The sequence below is a fragment of the Myxine glutinosa genome, chromosome 3 (genome assembly GCF_964187855.1).
Source record: "Myxine glutinosa chromosome 3, kmMyxGlut1.1, whole genome shotgun sequence".
NCBI classification, from domain to species: Eukaryota; Metazoa; Chordata; class Myxini; order Myxiniformes; family Myxinidae; genus Myxine; species Myxine glutinosa.
Genome location: NC_136263.1, coordinates 119,453,753 through 119,477,558, shown reverse-complemented (window position 1 = coordinate 119,477,558; position 23,806 = coordinate 119,453,753). Strand labels below are relative to the sequence as shown.

General features: G+C 44.6%; 1 protein-coding gene across 1 annotated transcript in view; it reads left to right on the top strand.

The window, feature by feature from the left end:
* TMTC1 (transmembrane O-mannosyltransferase targeting cadherins 1) overlaps positions 1 to 23,806 on the top strand; it is a 120,855-nt gene that overhangs the window by 7,354 nt on the left and 89,695 nt on the right. The window contains exons 2-3 of the mRNA XM_078773604.1: positions 12,713 to 12,890; positions 13,342 to 13,415. Of these exons, the coding sequence (XP_078629730.1) occupies positions 12,713 to 12,890; positions 13,342 to 13,415 (252 nt within the window). The remainder of the gene's footprint in view (positions 1 to 12,712; positions 12,891 to 13,341; positions 13,416 to 23,806) is intronic.

The window sequence follows — 23,806 nt, the reverse complement described above, 5'->3', positions numbered from 1 at the left end:
TTTGACTTTTTCAACATATTTTAACATATAGCTATTTGATCTTCATTTGAACAATATTGATAGATAAAGGTGATATAATATAACAAATATCATGAAACATTTACATTTTGTAGTCCATTGTATAATGTAAATAAACATAAATTCAAATTTCGCAGGTGGAAAAAGTAAATACACCCTTGGCTATAATAGGTGGTATTGCCCCCTTTGGCAGAAACAACCTCAAGTAGGCGTTTCTTATAACTGTCTACCAGTCTCTGACATCGACTGGGAGAAATTTTTGCCGACTCCTCCATGCAGAATTCTTTCAGCTGTGCGATGTTTGAGGGGTTTCTTGCATGCACAGCTCGTTTCGAATCCCCTCACAACATCTCGATGGGATTTAGATCCGGGCTTTGACTTGGCCATTCCAGAACCCTCCATTTCTTTCTTTTCAGCCATTCCTTGGTGGATTTACTGGTATGTTTAGGGTCATTGTCATGTTGCAAGGTCCACCTTGGTGGACCTGATGAGTGTCTGACAAGGACAAATAGATTCGTTATTGGTGAAGATCTGAATATGGATTCGGATATGAGAATTATTTAAAATTTTAAGTAAATCTTCACCATTGGGAGATAGGGCCAAACACTATACATTGCGGGATATCTCAGAAAGTTATGGATGGATTTGGACGAAACTTGGTGGACAGGTTGGGTGTGTGACAAGGAAGAAACGATTCAATTTTGGTGAAGATCTGAATATGTATTCGGATAGGATAATTATTTAATTTTTGAAGTGATTCTTCACCATTGAGTGATATGGCCAACCAGGTGGAGGTTTGCTCTCTACTGAGTGCCGTTCTAGTTGTGGATGCAATGAGCTTCATCCAACATCAGTTTCTTGAAGGCGAAACATTCAATTAGTACAAAGCCAGACTTATGCGCAAGCTCATGTGTACACTTCCAGCCAACTGCATCAGTGTCCATTTCCCCAGGGATAGGTATACAACAACAACAACAACAACATGCATTTTAAGGCCATTTTCCCTGCTAGAGCGGGGGTTAGCCTTGCGGTCCCCATGACAATATTCTCCATTTTGCCCTATTTTCTGCATCTCTCCTTGTTAACCCCCTTGCCCGCATTTCTTCTTCCACCATCTTTAGCCAAGTCTTTCTCGGTCTTCCCCATCCTCTACTTCCTTCTACATTAATTTCCATCACTCTTCTCAACCAGTCACTTTCATCCTTCCTCAACACATGACCAAACCATCTCAACCTGTTCCTCTTCACAGCATCAATCACAGGCAATATTCCCATCATCTTTCGCAATTCATCATTTGTCTTCCTCTCTCTCAACGATACTCTGCACATCCATCGAACCATTCGCATTTCCACCCTTTCCAGCCTTCGTTGCTGCTCTACGTTCATTACCCATGTCTCGCTCCCATAAATCATAACACTTCTCACACATGCAGCATACACCTTTCCCTTCAGCTTCAGCGACACTCTCCTCCTCATCAGCACACCACTCAGTTCCCGAAACTTCTTCCATGCACATCTCACTCGAGCAACCGTTGCCGAGTCTGATCCACCTTCTCCATTCAGCATGTCTCCGAGGTAGCAAAAATTTTTCACACCTTCCAGCTTCACACCGTCTCCAAGATCCAACTCAACATTTCCTCCATCTGCAGCTCCCTCTGTGCACACCTTACATTTGAATGTAGCTGCCACACTGGTAAATGACCCTCTCAGACCACTACATTTTTGATGAACCCACTCAGCGCACATTGTACATTGAATGGAGTTCACTCCGACACCCTTCCTGCACACAGCACACGGCCACTTCCCAGTTCTTTCCACCTCACCACATGCTTTACCACTTGCCATCACCTTCGTCTTTCCGATATTCACCTTCAGACCTTTTGTCTCCATACATTCCTTCCACTTGTTCATCTTTTCCTTCAGTCCATCCATACTTTCCGCAATCAACACCAGATCATCTGCATACAACAACTCCCACGGTAAACCCTCCTTTACGTTCTGAGCCAGCACCTCCATCACAGCTACAAATAGTAGTGGACTTAGTACCGACCCCTCATGCACTCCCACCTTCACCTCAAACTCACCACTGTTCCCGTCCTAAGTCCTTACAGCTGTGCGTGCTCTTTTGTACATTGCCATCACTACTCTGATCAACCATTCCTCCACTCCTAACTTCCTCAATGCCCATGTCAATACATTGCGTGGAACCCTATCGAATGCTTTCTCGAGATCAACAAACCCAAAAAACAACTTCTTCCTCTTCTCCATGTACTTCTCCTGCAACTGCCTCACAATGAAAAGCGCATCTGTCGTTCCTCTTCCTGGCATAAATCCAAACTGCATTTCGTCGATCTTCACTTTCTTCCTTATCCTCCTCTCCAACACCCTTTCCAATACCTTCATTCCATGCTCCAATAACTTTATCGCTCGGTACGAGCCACACTCCAGAGGGTCACCTTTCCCCTTGTATAGAGGAACGAGGGTACTCAGTTCCCAATCAACTGGAATGTGGCCTTCTTTCACCACCAGATTACAGATCTCTGTCATTCTCTTCACACCCCAACTTCCTGCTGCCTTCAACATATCTCCCACAACTCCTGTCGGCCCTCCCGCTTTTCCACTCTTCATTGCTTTTATCGCTTCCTCAACTTCCTTCTCAGTTATCTTCTCTGCCGGTCCTAAAACTGGGTTACTCTCTATGTTGCCATCCCATTCATTCTCTGTATTCAACAGCATTTCCATATATATTTTCCATCTTCCTTTAATTCCATCTGGGTCGACAACGATTTGTCCCAGTTCATCCTTCAAGCAACTCACCCCCATCACATCACACCTCTCTTTCGCTATGTGCTTTGCAATCCTGAATACTGCTTTCTGACCCTCTTCCGAATCCAAGCGTTCTCCGAACATTTTCCTACATGCCTCCTGCGCCTTTGCTACCTCTTTCTTTGCAGCCTTCCTGGCTGCCTTATAACTTTCATGCTCTGCTGTTTCTCCTCCCGTACCCTTCGCCTTCTGCCACTCCTTGAACTTCTTCCTCTTCTCGTCAATCCTCTTTCCAACTTCATCATCCCACCACCATGTTTCCGAGTGCCTTGGTGGTCCTTTTGTCCATCCACATACCTCACCAACTGCTCCCAACAGACTCGCTTTCATTGACATCCAACCACTTTCAAGCTCAACCACATCATCCTCTACCCTACTCAGCCTCTCTTTTAATGCCTCCCTTACTGTCACCTCTTTCAACCTCCACACCTTCATTCTTGGTTGGTACTTCACCCGCCGCGCTCTCCTCGCACCTTTCACCCTTATGTCGCAGACAACCAAGTGGTGCTGTGAAACAGCCTCCTCCCCCGGGATCACCTTTGTGTCCCGGAGGTGCCCCCTATCTCGCCTACGCACCATCAGGTAGTCAACGGTTGTCGTCGACCCACCTGACGTGTATGTAACAAGCTTATTATCCTCTTTCTGGAATTGAGTATTACAAATCAACAAATCAGCGCCATCAGCAAACTCCAAAATCCTTTCACCTTCTCCATTTCTCACACCAGAAGGTGAAAGGATTTGGTGTGAGAAATGGAGAAGGTGAAAGGATTTTGGAGTTTGCTGATGGAGCTGATTTGCTGATCCCAGGGATAGGTATGACCATGTAGAATCTACAAAAGGACTAGTGTGACAACGACAGAGTGCCCACAAACCTCACAGAGAGAATGAGATCAGTGGGTGCCTGATAATGAGCTGGCATAGCTTCTGGGCCTCAGTGACTGCAACCTCCAGCCTTTCCTTCATGTCTTCTCTGGAAAAGATGGCACAAATTTCATCTCCGACATTGGCAAGACCAGGGTCCTGCAGTTTCGTCACCAAACACGCTGTGAAGTTCTTGCAAGATGTGGGGAAAGCGACAACTTAGAGGTGACAGATTAAATCATAAGAGCAGCGAGGAACCTGTTGATGGCATTACAGTCACGTGAAAAAGTAAGTACACCCCATGTAAAGTTTTGACTTTTTCAACATATTTTAACATATAGCTATTTGATCTTCATTTGAACAATATTGATAGATAAAGGTGATATAATATAACAAATATCATGAAACATTTACATTTTGTAGTCCATTGTATAATGTAAATAAACATAAATTCAAATTTCGCAGGTGGAAAAAGTAAATACACCCTTGGCTATAATAGGTGGTATTGCCCCCTTTGGCAGAAACAACCTCAAGTAGGCGTTTCTTATAACTGTCTACCAGTCTCTGACATCGACTGGGAGAAATTTTTGCCGACTCCTCCATGCAGAATTCTTTCAGCTGTGCGATGTTTGAGGGGTTTCTTGCATGCACAGCTCGTTTCGAATCCCCTCACAACATCTCGATGGGATTTAGATCCGGGCTTTGACTTGGCCATTCCAGAACCCTCCATTTCTTTCTTTTCAGCCATTCCTTGGTGGATTTACTGGTATGTTTAGGGTCATTGTCATGTTGCAAGGTCCACCTTCGGTTGAGCTTCAATTTCCGACAGACGGCCTCACATTATCCTCAAGCACCCTCTGGTACAATGAAGAATACATAGTGGAATCTATGATGGTGAGCTGCCCAGGCCCTGATGCAGCAAAGCTGTCCCAAACCATAATATTTCCACCACCATGCTTTACAGTTGGTATCAGGTTCTTGTGGTCAAATTCTGTCTTTGGTTTTCACCAAACATGTCTTCTGGTACTGTGGCCAAATAGCTCTACCTTTGACTCATCTGTCCAGAGCACATTGTTCCAGAAGTGCTGGTCTTTGACTAGGTGTTCATTGGCAAACTTTAGTCTTGCCCTGATGTTCTTTCTGGACAGCAAAGGTTTCCTCCTGGCACACCTCCCATGTACATCAAATTTGTGCAGCCTCTTTCTAATGGTAGACTCATGCACTTTGACATCAACAGTGGCAAGAGCTACCTGTAGGTCCCGTGATGACATTCTGGGGTTCTTAGATACTTCTTTCAGCATCTTGCGGTCTGCTCTCTGGCTGAACTTGCTGGGGCGGCCTGGCCTGAACAAGTTGGCAGTTGTTTAGAATCTTCTCCACTTGTAGATGATCTTCCGGACAGTCGAATTATTGATTTCAAATTGTTTGGAGATCTTTTTAAATCCCTTCCCAGACTCGTAAGCATCTATAACCTTATTTCTGAAGACCTCAGCGAGCTTTTTTGATCTAGGCATGGTGATGCGGCACACTTCAACAACAAAGAGCAAACCAAACTAAATGTCTGAGGTTTAAATAAGACAGGTTCCTCCAAGATCCTCTCTAATGATGTTCTAATCATTTGCACCTGAGCTGGTGCACCTGATTCTAATTTTAGGTATTTGAAGTAGTGATAAATGTAGGGGTGTACTTACTTTTTCCACATGCGAAATTTGCATTTATGTTTATTTAAATTATACAATGGATGACAAAATGTAAATGTTTCATGATATATGTTATATTATATCACCTTTATCTATCAATATTGTTGAAATGAAGATCAAATAGCTGTATGTTGAAATATGTTGAAAAAGTCAAAACTTTACATGGGGTGTACTTACTTTTTCACGTGACTGTATATGGTGGAAAAACGTTCTCTCCATGAGCTGACCTGCATGTTCATCTGTTCATCGCTGGTGGAAACTCGAAAGACATTCGATGTTTGCCCCTTACAGAAGATGCATTCCAGCAGCATCTGTTGAGATGTCCCTTTGCTCCGCTGGTTCAGAAAGCAGCAAACGTCGCCATTCCAATCTTGCCTCCAGCCACGTCATTCGGTTGGAAGAGGTGAGAATATTTGCTACCAGTACCTATGATATTGCCACCATTTCCAGAACTCGCACAATCCCTCACAAGCTGAAAAGGTGTGATATATAATTGTAGTCGCAACTGCTCCTGCCAGAAATACCAAGTGCCATGTGATGTGGCAAATGTCAAGGGAAGAAGGGCAAACGTGAGCGAGCACAGAATCTCGAAACGCTCGCTGAAACTGATGGGTCAGAGGACTGACATCGATTATTTTGATGAAATCAAACAATAGGACTGAACGATATAATTTTCATGCGCATAGTGAGAAAAAGGCAATATGTATCTTATTTCAGCCTTCTGACATGCACATTGTTGAAAATTGATTTGATTCTCAAAATTCCGGCATCGCACCCAAAATAAGGGGGTAAGGTTGAGTTTTTATTAATTGTATGAATATTGGATGTCATGGGAAACCTGTATATGTGTTGCGATAGAGGGTTGAATGGGGATGATTTTGATGTATGGAACAATGATATTGTCAGTATTTTTTTTTTTTTTTTTGTATACAGAATCGAGGCTCGTGAAAGAGCTAACATTTACTTCACAAACAAATCAAACTGACATTTGTGACATGTGACAAATGTGACAAACAAAATATATAAAAAGAGGGAGCGGAAGACAAGATGGGGAGAGAAGGGGAAGCACACAAACACAACATTTGAGAGCAGGGAGATGTGTGGGAGGGAGAGGGCTTGGGGGGAGGAGGCATGGGAAGGGGGGTGGGGGGTGGGAGAAGTATAAAATACGAGGACACCAAGGACTTCCAGGACAGAAGTTGGTATTTCAAAAGAGTGGATTTGGGGTGAAATTAGCGGGGGTAGAAAAGATCAAGGTTTTGGATGGGGGAAGATAAGAGATGGCGGTGAACAGCTGTCTTAAAGACCTGGAGGGTGGAGTTGGATTGAAGAGAGTGAGGGAGTTTGTTCCAGAGGCAGGAGAAAAGAGGAATGCAGGAGTGAAGGTGAGCAGAGAGTCTTGATTTTGGCAGTTTAACCATAAGAGGGTTGCAGGCAGATCTTGTGCGACCTGTAGGAATATTTGGCGGACAGAGCCCATAGAGAGCTGGGGGGGGGGGGGGCAAGGCCAGAGAGGAGTCGGTAGAAGACGGAAAGACCACCAACCTGCCTGCGGTGAGTGAGTGAAAGGCCCTTGGAGTTAGCTTCATCGCAGGAGATTCCAATGATTTTGAACGCTTTGCTTTCAACAGCGGGAAGACGAGCTAGGTGTGAGGCAGGAGCACCAGCCCAGAGGGGAGAGCAGTACTCCATTGAGCTGCGGATGAAAGCCTTGTATGTGGTGAGGAGCTCAGGTGTGCCAAGGAAGGACTTCGCATGACGGAGGATGCCCAGTTGGCGACTGGCTTTGGAGGCCAGATTTGAAATGTGGTTTTCCCAGGAAAGATCATGGCAGATAGTGAGACGCAAAAGATTGAGTGACAGAACTTCTTGGAAAGGATTATTCAGAAAGTGGATGGGAGGGTTGTTCAGTCGGTCTTTTCGGAGAGACATCGTAAGAGTGTGAGATTTGTCAGGCTTGAAAGAGATGTTCCACTTGTTTGCCCAGTCTGTGATTTTGTCCAGGTCTGCAGAGAGTGAGGAGGCTGCAGACTGCTGATTTGAGGGATGAGGAATGGAGCAACAGAGAGTAGAGTCATCAGCAAAGAGATCGAGAGGATTTTCATGAGAGCCAGAGAGATCGTTGATGAAGACCAGAAAAAGCACAGGGCCCAGAACACTGCCTTGGGGAACTCCAGCCTGAACAGGAAGAGGAGATGAGAGAAACCCATTCAGGGCCACACGTTGACTATGACTAGAGAGGATGTCCACCAGCCATGCGTGGAGATTTCAATGGATACCAAAGGAGGAGAGTTTGGTGAGCAGAGCGGGGTGCCAGACCGTATCGAAGGCATGTGATATGTCAAGGGAGACAGCTCTAATTTCCTGTTTGGCATTGAGGACCTCCATCCATTTGTTGAGAAAGCAGAAGCAGCATGTCCAGAGTAGAGTGACCAGGTCTGAAACCAAATTCATGATCAGAGATCAAGCCATTGGAGAAGAGGAAAGATTTCATATCCGAAGCAATGATGGATTCCATGACTTTGCTGATATTTGGGAGAAGGCTGATTGGTCTGTAGTTGCTAGGATCTGTTTTTGCACATTTTTTATGCAAAGCGGTGATGTTGGCTGATTTCCAAGCAGATGGCAGATGACCTTGAGCAAAAGAGAGGGTGAAGAGAACAGAGAGAGGGAGTGAAAGAGCGGAAGAACAGGATTTTAGGACCCGTGGGCTGATGCCGTCAGGTCCAGTTGCAGAATCAGAGTCGAGGGTTGACAGAAACCTTTCCACCTTGTCAGGAGGAAAGGACACAGGGTCCAGGAGCAGCTGGGTACGACTGGGTTCGGTGGGTACAGAGAGGGATGGGTTTGGGACACAAGATTTAGAGGCAAACACAGAGTTGAGGCATTCAGCTTTTTCACGTGCGGAGTCAGCCGTGTAGCCGTTTGAGGTGAGGGAGGGGATGGAGGGGGAACAAACTCCAGAAACAGATTTGAACAGACGCCACCAGGATTTGGAAGAGGGAAACAGAAAAGAGAGTTCGGTCTTGAGAATGGAGAGATATTGTTTCCTGGCTCTCCTGAGGGTGGACACACACTTGTTTCGGGCTTTGTGAAAGGAAATGAGATTTCCTTCCGTTGGATTTGCTTTCCAGGAGACAAAAGCAAGTTGTTTCCGGGCAACAGCCTCATCTCAAGATTCCGTGTACCATGGACGGGCGGAAGGGTATGACAACTGAAAACGAGATGGGCTAAATCTGTGTATGAGAGAGAGCAATTTACTTTGGAAGAATTCCCAGGATGAGTTGATGTCAGAGGCGGTAGAGATTGGAGACCAGTCCAGATGATTGATGGTTGCTTGAAGACCGTGCCAGTTGGCCTGAGTGAAATGCCAGACTCGTCGACATTGAGGAGGCTCTCTGAGAATGGTCAGAGAGATGTCCACTTTAACAAGCATCTGATCAGATGAGCCGATTGTAGCAGAAGAAGAGCAGCAGACATTTTCAAGGAAGTTAGTCATAACCAAGTCCAGAAGAGAAGATGCTCTGTTGACTGAGATCCGGGTCGGGAAATTGACAGATTGTGTCAGTCCCAGTGAGTCGCAGAAGTCCTTTGCTGAAGAGCCATGGCTGGTGAGAGAGGTACCCACACCCAGCCAACTGGCATGGTGACAGTTGAAATCACCACATATGAGGAAGAGAGAGTTGGGATGGGTTGATAGAAGTTGGTCCATATTATCAGACAACAAGATGTAGATGGAGTCATCACTGTTTGGTGGACGGTACAACACACATATGAACAAACGGTGGGAGCGAAGGTGAAGACGTAGCCAAAGGTATTCCTGGGGGTGAGGTGGAGAGAGGGCAGTGCAGGGCAAGTGAGGAAGAGAGTTTTTTTTATAAAGATAGCAACCCCACCTCCAGGCCGAGGCTCAGGTCTATCATACCGGAGGAGGGAGTAACCTGAGAGAGATACCAAGGAATCAGAGACATCATGAAGGAGGAAAGTTTCTGTTACGTTTCTGTTAAGTTAAGTTAAGTTTCTGTTTAAGTTAAGTTTGTTAAGTTAAGTTTCTGTTTATGTTAAGTTTGTTAAGTTAAGTTTCTGTTTCAACAACATCATTGTTGTAAATAAGGTAATTTGTATGTGATGCAAATGGCTAAATCCAAACGAGATTTTCTCGAAAAAATAATCATTATTGTGTCTCTTATTTGAATAAAATATAATATATCTACCTTTTGTTTCTTTTATGGAACTAGTACACCCGCTAACTAAGGGAGCGACAGGAAGGGACATTCCTCTTCGGGGTATATAGATTACAGTCGATCTATGGTCGGGTCTCAAGAACATTGGGTGTGTTCATTTAACAAGTTTATTGTGGAGAGATCGCCGAGTGGGCGAAGCAATCGAGCAAGCACTCCATTAAAACCCGTTAAGGAACGGCTGACTTGGCAAGTGCTAGCTAGCTGCTTGGCCAATGAGCACAACCCGGGCTTCCTCCCTTTCAGGTTCGTGTTAAACAGCGGTAGCGAGTTTCAAAAGTTCGGTACGAAAAACGCCATGTTAGCGCCAGAAAGGGTCATGTTATTAACCCGACTCGTGGGGTATATAGAGTGCAGTATATCTTCCCTCAGTTCTCTAAGTAAAACGTACCTCACAGATGTTGGGATTCCTCCAAATTTCTTTATTCAGTGTTATGAACAGCATTAGCGATTGTTTAAAAAGCTAATCATATGTGTTTGTGTTATATAATATTTTTACCGCTGGTCGAGGCCATTGGGCCATTGCTCTCATGGAAACGCCATGATAAGCTATTTAGAAACGTTGACCCTTGGGGAAGTCGGATATTATTGGTATTAATATTGTTTTGTAATAACATTACTAGTACCCGACTGCAAAGCCGCAATGAGCCAGCGAAGCCAAAGCCTCTTGCCAATATTTTACCCATCACTATGTTATCAGTAGGTTAGGTAGTTGGTAGTAGGTAGGTGTAGTAGGTACCGTACATAATTCAAAATGACACCATTTGCATTCTGGATGAGATTAAAATTTATAAAATTTCCTTCTTGATTAATTCAGTGAATTCCGTCTCAACTTCGGATATTTTCGGCCGTGAAAAACTATCCCCTACGGCGGCGAGATTTCTAAAAATAATAATTCTTCGTCAATTTTAGAATATTTGATGCCGTTTTCAGCGTCCGAAATGTGGTAAAAAGCTTTTTTGAAATATTTTTTCAAATACTCGAATCTCATTGGTTCCGGTAATTGGTGACGCTTTTCGTTGAAGATAACCAGGGCCCGTGTGGGCCCGGGGAACGAGGTTGGTCTTAAAGTATTTTAATTACAAATTAGAGGTGCATAAGATTGTGAATCAAACAAAGACGGGTGAAACAAACTCCTATTGAACTTTTTCGCAATTTTTTAATGCATACTTGTGCATCCGGAAGATGGCGGCCTCCATTGAGTGATTTGGTTTTTGAAATATTTTTTCAAATGCTCGAATCTCATTGGTTCCGGTGTTTGGTGTCGATTTTCGTTGAAGATAACCAGGCCCGTGCGGGCCGAGGTTGGTCTTAAAGTATTTTAATTACAAATTAGAGGTGCATAAGATTGTGAATCAAAAAAAGACGGGTGAAACAAACTCCTATTGAACTTTTTTCAATTTTTACCTTCGCAAAAGCGGAAGGTTATGTTTTGATCGCTGTGTATTTATTTGTATGTCTGTGTGTGTGTGTGTGTGTGTGTGTGTGTGTGTATGTTATTCGCATAACTCAAAAAGTATTCAACCGAATTGCATGAAATTTGGTGGGATGATTGGTTATTATACGGGACACATTTGATTAGATTTTGGGAGCAATCGGGTCAAAGGTCAAGGTCAAGGTCACGAAAAGGTCAAAATCGTATTTTTACCAAGTACAGAACAGTAGCTGCGGCGAAGGTATGCGCTCTACCGAGTGCCCGTTCTAGTTTATGCATACTTCCGCATCCGCAAGATGGCAGCCTCCATTGAGCGATTTGGTGCCACAAAGCTTCGAAATTCTCAAGGAATCCAGCAAAATCTGGCTTTTCAACATAATACGTACGCGTTCATTCACAACACCGACTTCGCCGGCTAATACTAGTACCCGACTGCAAAGCCTCAATGAGCCAGCGAAGCCAAAGCCTCTTGCCACTATTTGACCCATCACTATGGCATCAGTAGGTTAGGTAGTTGGTAGTAGGTAGATGTAGTAGGTACCGTAAGTGGTAAGACTTGGTAAAAGAGAAGAGCAGACTGTCCTCCCCAATACCTACATACAATAAATGTCACAAGAAGCTTAAGGAAGTAACTATACGATGTGCTAGCTTAGGGCCTATTTTAAGAAATTTTAACTGGGCTTAATATACGTTTTCACAGTATGTGTGTCGTCTTCTAACTTCAGTCGCTGTCAGGACTGGTGCTCTCCAGGCACTGCGGCTTCCTCCACCAGTAGAAGTAGCTTGCAGTAAGATCAGTGCCGACAGATCAGACGATAGCGCCGTTTCAACGGCAATGTGTGACTGTCGTTAATCAAACCGTGTCGATGGCGCTAATTGGCTGACCTAAGCTGATCGCTGATTGGTCAGCTCACAAAATTTCGCAAATTCAGACCTAAAATGACACCATTTGCATTCTGGATGAGATTAAAATTGATAAAATTTACTTCTTGATTAATTTGGTGAATTCCGTCTCAACTTCGGATATTTCCGGCCGTGAAAAACTTTCCGCTACGGCCGCGAGATTTCTAAAAAATAATTCTTTGTCAATTTTAGAATATTTGACGCCGTTTTCAGCCTCTGAAACGCATAATAAGCTTTTTTGAAATATTTTTTCAAATTCTCGAATCTCATTGGTTCTGGTGTTTGGTGACGATTTTCGTTGAAGATAACCAGGGCCCGTGTGGGCCTGGGGAAGGAGGTTGGTCTTAAAGTATTTTAATTACAAATTAGAGGTGCATATGAATGTGAATCAAACAAAGATGGGTGAAACAAACTCCTATTGAACTTTTTCGCAATTTTTTTATGCATACTTCCGCATTCGGAAGATGGCGGCCTCCATTGAGTGATTTGGTTTTTGAAATATTTTTCAAACATCATTTAGGTCCACATCATTAGATCCATGACCACAGTCAGCTGTGTCAATATATTCAGTCATTCCTCTAATACAACCATATGTTATTTTCTAACTTTCTACCTATAAGCACACACACACACACACACACACACACACACACACACACACACTCACTCACTCACTCACTCACTCACTCACTCACTCACTCACTCAATGTTCTTCATATGTTCTCACAGGCTCAATGCTTGTATTTCTGGAGTTGAACCTCTGGGTTTCCATGTACTGAATGTGCTCCTGCACACAGTAGCGACACTTCTCTTCCTGTGCACATGTCGTGTTGCTGTGTTCACCCGCAAGCATCCGGCCCGCCTCGCCGCCCTCCTATTTGCATCCCATCCAGTACACTGTGAGGCGGTGAGGGATGGTGGAAAGTGGATGCCTGTGTGTATCGAAAACGGATTCTTATTTTAAATTTCTCAATAAAATGGAAATCATGTTGTATCTAATGGAATGCATTGACTGGTCGATTACAGGTTTGATTCCTGACTTGATATATGACAGAATAAATTATTGATGGTTCAATGTAAAGAATGTGGTAATGTTGGAGAAAAATGTCAGTTAATAAAATTATGTTAGAAATATATACATCATTCACAAGTCCAGGAGCATAAATGCAGGTAAATATAACTATAAAATCTCACATGGTGTGGGTGAACCACATAAAAACGAATTAAATTAAACGTGTCTTCTGATGTATAAACCTTCTGAGCAGCTGATACTTTACAATGAAAGTTACTTTTAAATATAGTTGTTTCCATTTTTGCCAAAATCATTGTGATTATTGCCATTTTGTGCTGCATGTTAGGTGGCGGGGATTGTGGGCCGAGCTGATGTTCTTGCCTGTGTACTTTACCTGCTCACCTTCCTTACCTATGTCAAGTGAGTTTTCCGTCAGCATCCCCATCCAGCATGACATTGCTTGTTGTGACAGGCGACCATGGTTAAGGGTAGTGGAATTGTGTTTCTTGGTCCAGCATTGTCAATCATTCAAGTGTGCTCTGTTGAAGTCTGTGAACTATCTCCATATTTATTAACTCGTCCCCTGCACAGCAGGAGACGGGGTACAGCAATCACTTCTGTGTGTGTGTGTGTGTGTGTGTGTGTGTGTGTGTGTGTGTGTGTGTGTGTGTGTGTGTGTGTGTGTGTGCCTGTGCCTGTGTGTGTGTGTGTGTGTGTGTGTGTGTGTGTGTGTGTGTGTGTGTGTGTGTGTGTGCCTGTGCCTGTGTGTGCCTGTGCCTGTGTGTGTGTGTGCCTGTGCGTATGTGTGTGTGCCTGTGCCTGTGTGTGCCTGTGCCTGTGTGTGCCTGTGCCTGTGTGTGCCGTAACTTTTTTTTAACCATTTGAGCTATTGTCATCAAATCTTCACCAAAGCTTTATTATGATAATACGGACAAGGCAAATTTATAATTTTGTCAAAAGGTTAAAGGTCAGCATCACATAAAATCATCAAATTTCATTCAATTGACCTGAAATTTCAATTTACCATTTGAGTTTTATCGTCACATTTTCAACAAAGCTTTATTATGAGAATATGGAAAAAGGCAAATTAATAATTTAGTGACATGGTCAAAGGTCAGCGTCAAATAAAATCATCAATTTTCATCCGATTGACCTTAAATTTAAAGAATTTGCATATTGAGTCCGTGGATTGGTTCACCAATCAAAAGCTAGATGCTTTTTTTTTTTAGATCAAAATGTCAACGGTCAAGGTTGCAAAAAAACACAAATTTTCACCCGATTGATCTGAAATTTAAAGAATTTGCATATTGCGGCACTGAATTGGTTCACCAATCAAAAGCTACAAGCCGATTGTTTGTTTTTTTTCGATCAAAAGATCAAAGGTCAATGTTGTGCAAAACACCAATTTTTACCTGATTGACCTGAAATTTAAAGAGTTTGCATATTGGGTCACTTAATTGGTTCACCAATCAAAAGCTAGAAGCCGATTGTTTTTTTTTTCTAGATCAAAAGGTTAAAGGTCAAGGTTACGTAAAATTGCCAATTTTCACCTGATAGATTTGAAATTTAAAGAATTTGCATATTGGGTCAATTAATTGGTTAAATAATCAAAAGGATGGAGTCGATTGTTCTTTTTAGATCAAAAAGTCAACATCAAGGTTGCATAAAATCATAAATTTCATCCAATTGACCTAAAATTTTAAGAATTTGCATATTGGGTTACAGAATTGGTTCACCAATCAAAGGATGGAAGCTGTTTGTTTTTTGTTTGTTTTTTAGATCTAAAGCTTAAAGGTCAAGGCTGTATAAAATCATCAATTTTTTTTAAACTGTTTTCGTTCTTTTGAGCATACGGAAGAAGTACAAGACGTCTTTTTTGTATACAAGATCGAGGCTCGTGAAAGAGCTAACATTAATCACACAAAAAGACAAACCGACACACAAAACACAAAAAACAAGGGGAGCGGCAGAAAAGATGGGGAGAGAGGGGGAAGGACACAAAAGAGAGGGGGAAGAGGGGGAAGGACACAAACACAACATTTGAGAGCAGGGACATCGGGAGGACTTGGGGGGAGGTGGGAGAGGAATAAAACATATGAACACTACAAGGACTCTGGGGTGAATTACCGGGGGTAGAAAAGATCAAGGTTTTCGATGGGGGAAGATAAGAGATGGTGGTGAACAGCTGTTTTAAAGACCTGGAGGGAGGAGTGGGATTGAAGGGAGTGGGGGAGTTTGTTCCAGAGGCGGGAGAAAAGGGGAATGAAAGAGTGAAGGTGAGCAGAGAGCCTAGACTGTGGCAGTTTAACCATAAGAGGGTTGCAGGCAGATCTTGTGCGACCTGAAGGAATATTGGGGGGACAGAGCACAGAGAGAGCTGGGGGAGCAAGGCCGGAGAGGAGTCGGTAGAAGACAGAAAGACCACCAACCTGCCTGCGGTGAGTGAGTGAAAGGCCCTCGGTGTTGACTACATCGCAGGAGATTCCAATGATTCTGAAAGCTTTGGCCTCAACAGCGTGAAGCCGAGGAGGTGTGAGGCAGGAGCACCAGCCCAGAGGGGGGAACAGTATTCCATTGAGCTGCGAATGAAAGCCTTGTATGTGGTGAGGAGCTCAGGTGTGCCAAGGAAGGACTTCGCACGACGGAGGATGCCCAGTCGGCGACTGGCTTTGGAGGCCAGCTTGGAAATGTGGTTTTCCCAAGAAAGATCATGGCAGATAGTGAGACCCAAAAGCTTGAGCGACAGAACTTCTTGGAGAGGATTGTTGAGAAAGTAGATGGGAGGGTTGTCCAGTCGGTCCTTTCGGAGAGACATTGTAAGAGTGTGAGATTTGTCAGGATTGAAAGACATGTTCCACTTGTTTGACCAGTCTGTGATTTTGTCCAGGTCTGCAGAGATTGAGGAGGATGCAGACTGCCGATCTGAGGGATGAGGAATGGAGCGACAGAGAGTAGAGTCGTCAGCAAAGAGATAGAGAGGATTTTCAAGAGAGTCAGAGAGATCATTGATGAAGACCAGAAAAAGCACAGGGCCCAGAACACTACCTTGGGGAACTCCAGCCTGAACAGGAAGAGGAGATGAGAGAAACCCATTCAGGGCCACACGTTGACTACGACCAGAGAGGAAGTCCGCCAGCCATGCGTGGATATTTCCATGGATACCAAAGGAGGAGAGTTTGGTGAGCAGAGCAGGGTGCCAGACCGTATCGAAGGCACGTGAAATGTCAAGGGAGACAGCTCTAATTTCCTGTTTGGCGTTGAGGACCTCCATCCATTGTTGAGAAAGCAGAAGCAGCATGTCCAGAGTAGAGTGACCAGGTCTGAAACCAAATTGATGATCAGAGATCAAGCTGAATATGATCTTTGCATTTTCAGCTTTTGCGGATTTTCATCTTGATTTTGCGGACGCGGGCGAACTTTGCATTTTCAGATGTTTTCTAGTTACATATTCGGATTCCTCTGTCATTGGTTTACTTCCTTTTGCTGGGTAGTTGGAAAGTGTAGGTATCATCTAATTATGCTTAGATTGACACAGACGTAGTCAATATTCTGCTGAAATTGCACTGTGAAGCAAAACTGCACATCTTGTTCGTCAAAGTCGGACTCACTGTGACACATCAGAGCTAAACCCCATCAACCACACAAATGGTAATTCATTTACTTGTACATCTTAAATGGATGAGAAGTGTTTGTGAAAATCAAGCATTAAGTGTAATTTATAAACCCTGCATCTCCTCCTTACTTTATATCTGCCGGACTTAATCCTGACCTTAGCACTTGCTTTGCAGCCTTGCCTAGCTGTAAAATGGAAATCGTATTCCTCACGAGAAAATTCTCAAGGGATTTTTCCTGATTTAGAAGCATCCAAAGCTGATTGCATGCATTTGCTTCTTAATAGGCTTTCAATCAAAACGGAGCAATTGCCATCGATCTGCTTTTGGATCTCATGTGTGCCGAAAAAGCCGCAGTTGTAGGAATCATCATATGTTGAGCATGTTCACAGCGGTAAAGAAGGTGAGGATGTATGTAATGGAATGGTGGGGAAAGGTGAGGAGAGTGGTTATTTGAGTTGTGAAAGAAGGGCATCAGGTGCTATATACAACAGGCATTTTAAGGCCATTTTCCCTGCTAGAGCGGGGGTTAGCCTTGCGGTCCCCATGACAATCTTCTCCATTTTGCCCTATTTTCTGCATCTCCCCTTGTTAACCCCCTTGCCCACATTTCTTCTTCGACAATCTTTAGCCAAGTCTTTCTCGGTCTTCCCCGTCCTCTGCTTCCTTCTACATTCATTTCCATCACTCTTCTCAACCAGTCACTTTCATCCTTCCTCAACACATGACCAAACCATCTCAAACTGTTTCTCTTCACAGCATCAATCAAAGGCTCTATTCCCATCATCTTTCGCAATTCATCATTTGTCTTCCTCTCTCTCAACGATACTCCACACATCCACCGAACCATTCGCATTTCCACCCTTTCCAGCCTTCGTTGCTGCTCTACGTTAATTACCCATGTCTCGCTCCCATAAATCAAAACACTTCTCACACATGCAGCATACACCTTTCCCTTCAGCTTCAACGACACTCCCCTCCTCGTCAGCACGCCACTCAGTTCCCGAAACTTCTTCCATGCACATCTCATTCCAGCAACCGTTGCCGAGTCTGATCCACCTTCTCCATTCAGCATGTCTCCGAGGTTACAAAATGTTTTCACACCTTCCAGCTTCATGCCGTCTCCAAGATCCAACTCAACATTTCCTCCATCTGCAGCTCCCTCTGTGCACACCTTACACTTGAATGTAGCTGCCACACTGGTTAATGACCCTCTCAAACCACTACATTTTTGATGAACCCACTCAGCGCACATTGTACATTGAATGGAGTTCACTCCGCCACCCTTCCTGCACACACCACAGGGCCACTTCCCAGTTCTTTCCACCTCACCACATGTTTTACCACTTGCCATCACCTTCGTTTTTCCGATAATCACCTTCAGACATTTTGTCTCCATACATTCCTTCGACTTGTTCATCTTCTCCTTCAGTCCATCCATACTTTCAGTAATCAACACCAGATCATCTGCATACAGCAACTCCCACGGTAAACCCTCCTTTATGTTCCGAGCCAACACCTCCATCACAGCTACAAATAGTAGTGGACTTCGTACCGACCCCTGATGCACTCCCACCTTCACCTCAAACTCACCACTGTTCCCGTCCTTCGTCCTTACAGCTGTGCACGCTCTTTTGTACATTGCCATCACTACTCTGATCAACCATTCCTCTACTCCTAACTTCCTCAATGCCCATGTCAATACTTCACGTGGAACCCTATCAAATGCTTTCTCCAGATCAACAAACGCAAGAAACAACTTCTTCCTCTTCTACATGTACTTCTCCTGCAATTGCCTCACAATAAAAAGCGCGTCTGTCGTTCCTCTTCCTGACATAAATCCAAACTGCATTTTGTCGATCTTCACCTTCTTCCTTATCCTCCTCTCCAACACCCTTTCCAATACCTTCATTCCATGCTCCAATAACTTTATCGCTCGGTACGAGCCACACTCCAGAGGGTCACCTTTCCCCTTGTATAGAGGGACGAGGGTACTCAGTTCCCAATCCACTGGAATGCGGCCTTCTTTCACCATCAGATTACAGATCTCTGTCATTCTCTTCACACCCCAACTTCCTGCTGCCTTCAACATATCTCCCACAACTCCCGTCGGCCCTCCGCTTTTCTACCCTTCATTGCTTTTATCGCTTCCTCAACTTCCTTCTCAGTTATCTTCTCTGCCGGTCCTAAAACTGGGTTACTCTCTATGTTGCCATCCCATTCATTCTCTGTATTCAACAGTATTTCCATATTTCCATATGGTGCTATATATGGTGCTTTACCATATCAGGTGCTATATACGAGACAGCGAAATGCAGAGGCTCGTTTCATTGTCTACATTTTACAATGCAGGCATCCAGGGATGCAGGGGCATAAAACACCTGAATTTACACCAGATCGCCACCATTTCACCACAGGCTTGCAAAGTGGGATGCGCCTTCTATTATTCATGGTGAAGACTGACTTACAATGGACAATCCATTTAGCACACAGCACGCATATCCACCTGCTATGCTTACAGGTACAGAAAATAGTACAGTATTTATCAGAGGCTGGGGTCATATAAATTGTGAAGTGTACACGCTACAGAACTAGAACGACACTCTGTAGAGAGCATATACCTCCACCAGACTGACAAATCATGTTTTGTATTCCACGAATAGGCCGGATCTGGATTCACACCTGAAGCAAAATCGAATCGGCTTGTTCTTGTCACCTCACCAACTCGTTCACCAAGTTTTGTCATATGTCGTCAATAACTTTTTTTAACGTCATGCTATATGCTTTTTGGTCCTATTGCTCATTAGTGTCGAATCACTTTTAAAATATTCTGGTATCCGGATCCATAAGCGAATCTTCACCAAAATTGAATCAATTCTTCCTTGTGAGACACCCAACCGGTCCACCAAATTTCGTCCAAATCCGTCCATAACTTTTTGAGATATCGTGCCATACATAGTTTTTGCCCTATAACTAAATGGTGACGAATCACTTAAAAAATTCTCGGATCCAGATCCGAATTCGGATCTTCATCAAAATCTAATCATTTCGTCCTTGTCACATACCCAACTTCTCCACCAAATTTTGTCCGAATCCGTCCACAACCTTTCGAGATAGCCTGTTCGCAGAAATTAACACACAAAGACAAACAGACATGGGTGAAACCATCACCTTCGTCCACTCTCGGTGGCAAAGGTAATGAGACTTGGTGACATAACAATTTGAGCGTCTACTCTGAATCTGGGAGGGCGGTGGTTCAAATCCAGGCCGAATCATACCAATAACCTCATAAAAACGTGCTGCTTCCTTGCTTGATGTTCAGCATTTAAAAAGACAGAGTACGGACAAACAACGCTGGGAAGGCAATGGCAAACCACCCAGTATAACCCTTGCCAATAAACTGCTTGGGCAGCACCAACACTCTATAGAGAGCACGGCACATCAAAATCAAAAAAATTCCACGAGAGAAAAGGTGAATTTATGTAAAAATCAAACTTTGTTATCTTTCCCATAATGTAGGACGTGTTCAAATTGTTCTACAAACGATTAAATAGTCCAATAAATGCCTAAAATTACAACGAGGCATCATATAAACAAAAAAAAAACCTTATTTTCTTACTAACTATGTATACTTAACTTAAATTATTGAAACATTATAAAATTTAGTGAAATATATTGAACGAGAGCAATGCGACTGTGTCGCCAATATGCCCCTGCGTAGTCCATGCTCGTGACAATGCGGATATGCCCTCGTTAACTGTCATTAAAATAAACAAGTTTTGTTTTAATCCCTTCAGCAGTTTTGAAGTATCACATTTTTACCACAGGACAGGTATCACATCGATCGGTGAAGCGTTTTCCGAGAAGGGATTTTTTTAAATATCAGCTTTCAAGCTAATATGGCTGCCAAAGCACATGTCATATTACATCAAAAATGTACACTCTGCATATGTTAGGGTTAGTGGGGCGGCTTAGCCCAAATATTCAAAAGAATTGTGCATTTTGTGATACAAGCACCAAATTTGGCACAAATGTACATTAATATGTTGCGAACATTTTCAGATATTGGGCCACTTGAAATTCCGTAATTTTTTTTTTCAAATTTTTTCAAATTTCGTAATTTCAAATTTTTCGGGTGACACCGTCACAATTTCGGTCTTCGAGGCCGGCCGATAGGCAAAGTGTGACCGGAAGGGACGAGGTTCTCCTGACCACGTGGCCCTCGATCTGGGAAGCGAGAGGCGTTCCATTAGTGGACGCGCCCCTCACGCCCGACTTTTGGGCGGCCCCGGCAGGCCGTTTGTTTTGACGTTCCGTGACAGGCCCCGCACCCCCACCTCCGGGCCGCCCGGAAGCTTGTGCTGAGTACATCATACCTGAACAACTCAGTGAGGCAGAACACAGCAGTGCACACCAGGGTGACCCCTTCAGTGCATAAACCAATTAACCTGTCCACTGCAGGGCATATAGAAATGAAGTTATTTTCTGCATATAATAATAATATAAGTTCAGTTCTATATAACAATTTCTGTTATCACCACTACCACTACAACTACCACTACTACAAGCTTTGTCTGGAATTTTGTGGACTAACAGACAAACAGACATACAGACAAGCTGGGATCAAAACATTACCTCCTTCCACCATTGAGTGTAGAGGTAAACATCATGGAAATTATATCATGCCCTAGATTTAATTCATGCTTACCCGTGTATTTGCTTCACTGGTTCACAAGGTCTTTTGCATACATGTAATTCAGACTCTCGTCTTCATTGCTGACCACACAATGTTCGCAACATATTAATGTACATTTGTGCCAAATTTGGTGCTTGTATCACAAAATGCACAATTCTTTTGAATATTTGGGCTAAGCCGCCCCACTATATCGGCCGGCCTCGAAGACCGAAATTGTGACGGTGTCACCCGAAAAATTTGAAATTACGAAATTTGAAAAAAATTGAAAAAAAAAATTACGGAATTTCAAGTGGCCCAATATCTGAAAATGTTCGCAACATATTAATGTACATTTGTGCCAAATTTGGTGCTTGTATCACAAAATGCACAACAGGTTTGCTATGCTGCTACACTAGGTAGGGGATCACCTTTGTGAAGTTTCGTGTTGATTGGATAAGGTTCGTTTTTCTTTCCAAAATTGCTGATGGCAAGATGGGTTCCTAACGTTAATTGGTCGAGCAGTCCTGAAGCCACCGGAAGTGCTCCATCCACGGTCCTGAAGCCACCGGAAGTGCTCCATCCACGGTCCTGAAGCCACCGGAAGTGCTCCATCCACAGTCCTGAAGCCCCCGGAAGTGCTCCATCCACAGTCCTGAAGCCCCCGGAAGTGCTCCATCCACGGTCCTGAATCCACCGGAGGTGCTCCATCCATGGTCCTGAAGCCAACGGAAGTGCTCCATCCACGGTCTTGAAGCCACCGGAAGTGCTCCATCCACCATATTCCTCCTCCCACAACACAAAAAATCTTGCTTGTGTCAACACAAATATTGATTTTCCTCCTATCCCACTTGATTTTATTCAACTCCGACTTCATTTTAGTCCATCCACGGGTTGGAAAAAAAAGCATTGTTACAAGAACTGGGGGTTTTTGGAAGTATTATGAAGGCAATTTGTGTTATATCGTGTTCATGTATATAATTCAATTCAAATAAGGGTTTAAAGAAGTTTAACGGCATATAAATAAATTAATTCCGTATTTACCTCCACCACCAAAGGTGGATGGAGGTTATGTTTTCACCCCTGTCTGTCTGTCTGTCTGTACGTTTGTGAACAAAATGTCTCAAACAGTTGTGGACGGATTTGCACGAAACTTGGTGAACCGGTTGGGTGTCTGACAAGGACGATTCGATTCGATTTTGGTGAAGATCTGAATATGGATTCGGCTATGAGAATTATTAAGTTATTCTTCACCATTGGGAGATAGGGCCAACAACGATACATATCAGGATATCTGAAAAAGTTATGGACAGATTTGGACGAAACTTGGTGGACATGTTGGGTGTGTGACGAGGAAGGATCGGATCAATTTTGGTGAAGATCCGGATCTGGATCCAGCTAGTAGAATTTCTAAAGTGATTCTTCACCATTGATTGATATGGCCAACCAGGCGGAGGTTTGCTCTCGACTGAGTGCCGTTCTAGTTTACCGCTGTTTTACGCAGTCTTGCTTAATAATACCAAAACCTGCTCCTTTCACGACGTGAGGTGCGTAGGGCTGCCGAGGCGGTTTAATGACTATAAGGAGTACAATTCTGGACCTGTCGCCCTTCCGACGCAGAATACTGAAATGGCTTATTACCCCAATAAGCTGGTATTGTAGTGCGGTGCTATGCGCACGACTTGTCTTGCCAATAAAGGAAGCAATAACGAACGTAATCAAAAGAGTCTTTATTCTAAGGATCACACTATAGCACTGCCGTGCTCGGGGCTGTGTGCCCCGTGTATATCCCGAGGCCACGCCTACCCCTCGGGCGTGGCCAACACCCTCCTGGTGCGCGGAATGATGTCATCACACCAGCGAGCCATTGTGTCCGCCACACGCGCCCCCCCCACAATTCCCGCGCACCTGAAAGGTCAGTTTGCGGGGCAAACGGATGACCCGGCCGAAGCGCCCTCTGGCGGCTGGCGGCGTCTGGGATGCCGGGATGCCACCGGCTGCCCCTGGGATGGGTGCGGGGCCGGGGGGCGGCGTGCCGGCGGGGTTGGGCGGTGCCGGGGGTCCGCCTGCCGGGGGGCGGCCCCGACGCGGGGGCTGAGCCACTGGCGGGGGGTGGTCCACGTCGAGGTGGGCCGGTTTGAGGCGGTCCACAGAGATGCGGTCAGGAGTACCGCCGATGTCTGGGGTGAAGTGCTTCGCCCCGGTCTCCAGGACGCGGAAGGGCCCGTCATACGGGGGCCGCAGCGGTGTCCGGTGGGCGCCGTGTCGGACGAACACGTACTCCGCCGTGCGAAGCTCCGGGGCGATGTGCATTGGCGGGCGCCCGTGGTGCGCCGTCGGCACCGGGGTGAACCTCTGGGCGGTCTCCTGCAGCGCTGAGCGCTGCTGTGCCGCGGACCATGGTGCCGTGGAGTCGGGGAGGAACTCGCCCGGCACCCGCAGCGGTTGTCCGAAGACCAACTCCACCACGGATGCGCGCAGGTCGTCCTTGGGCGCCGTCCGGAGGCTCAGCAGGACCCAGGGGAGCC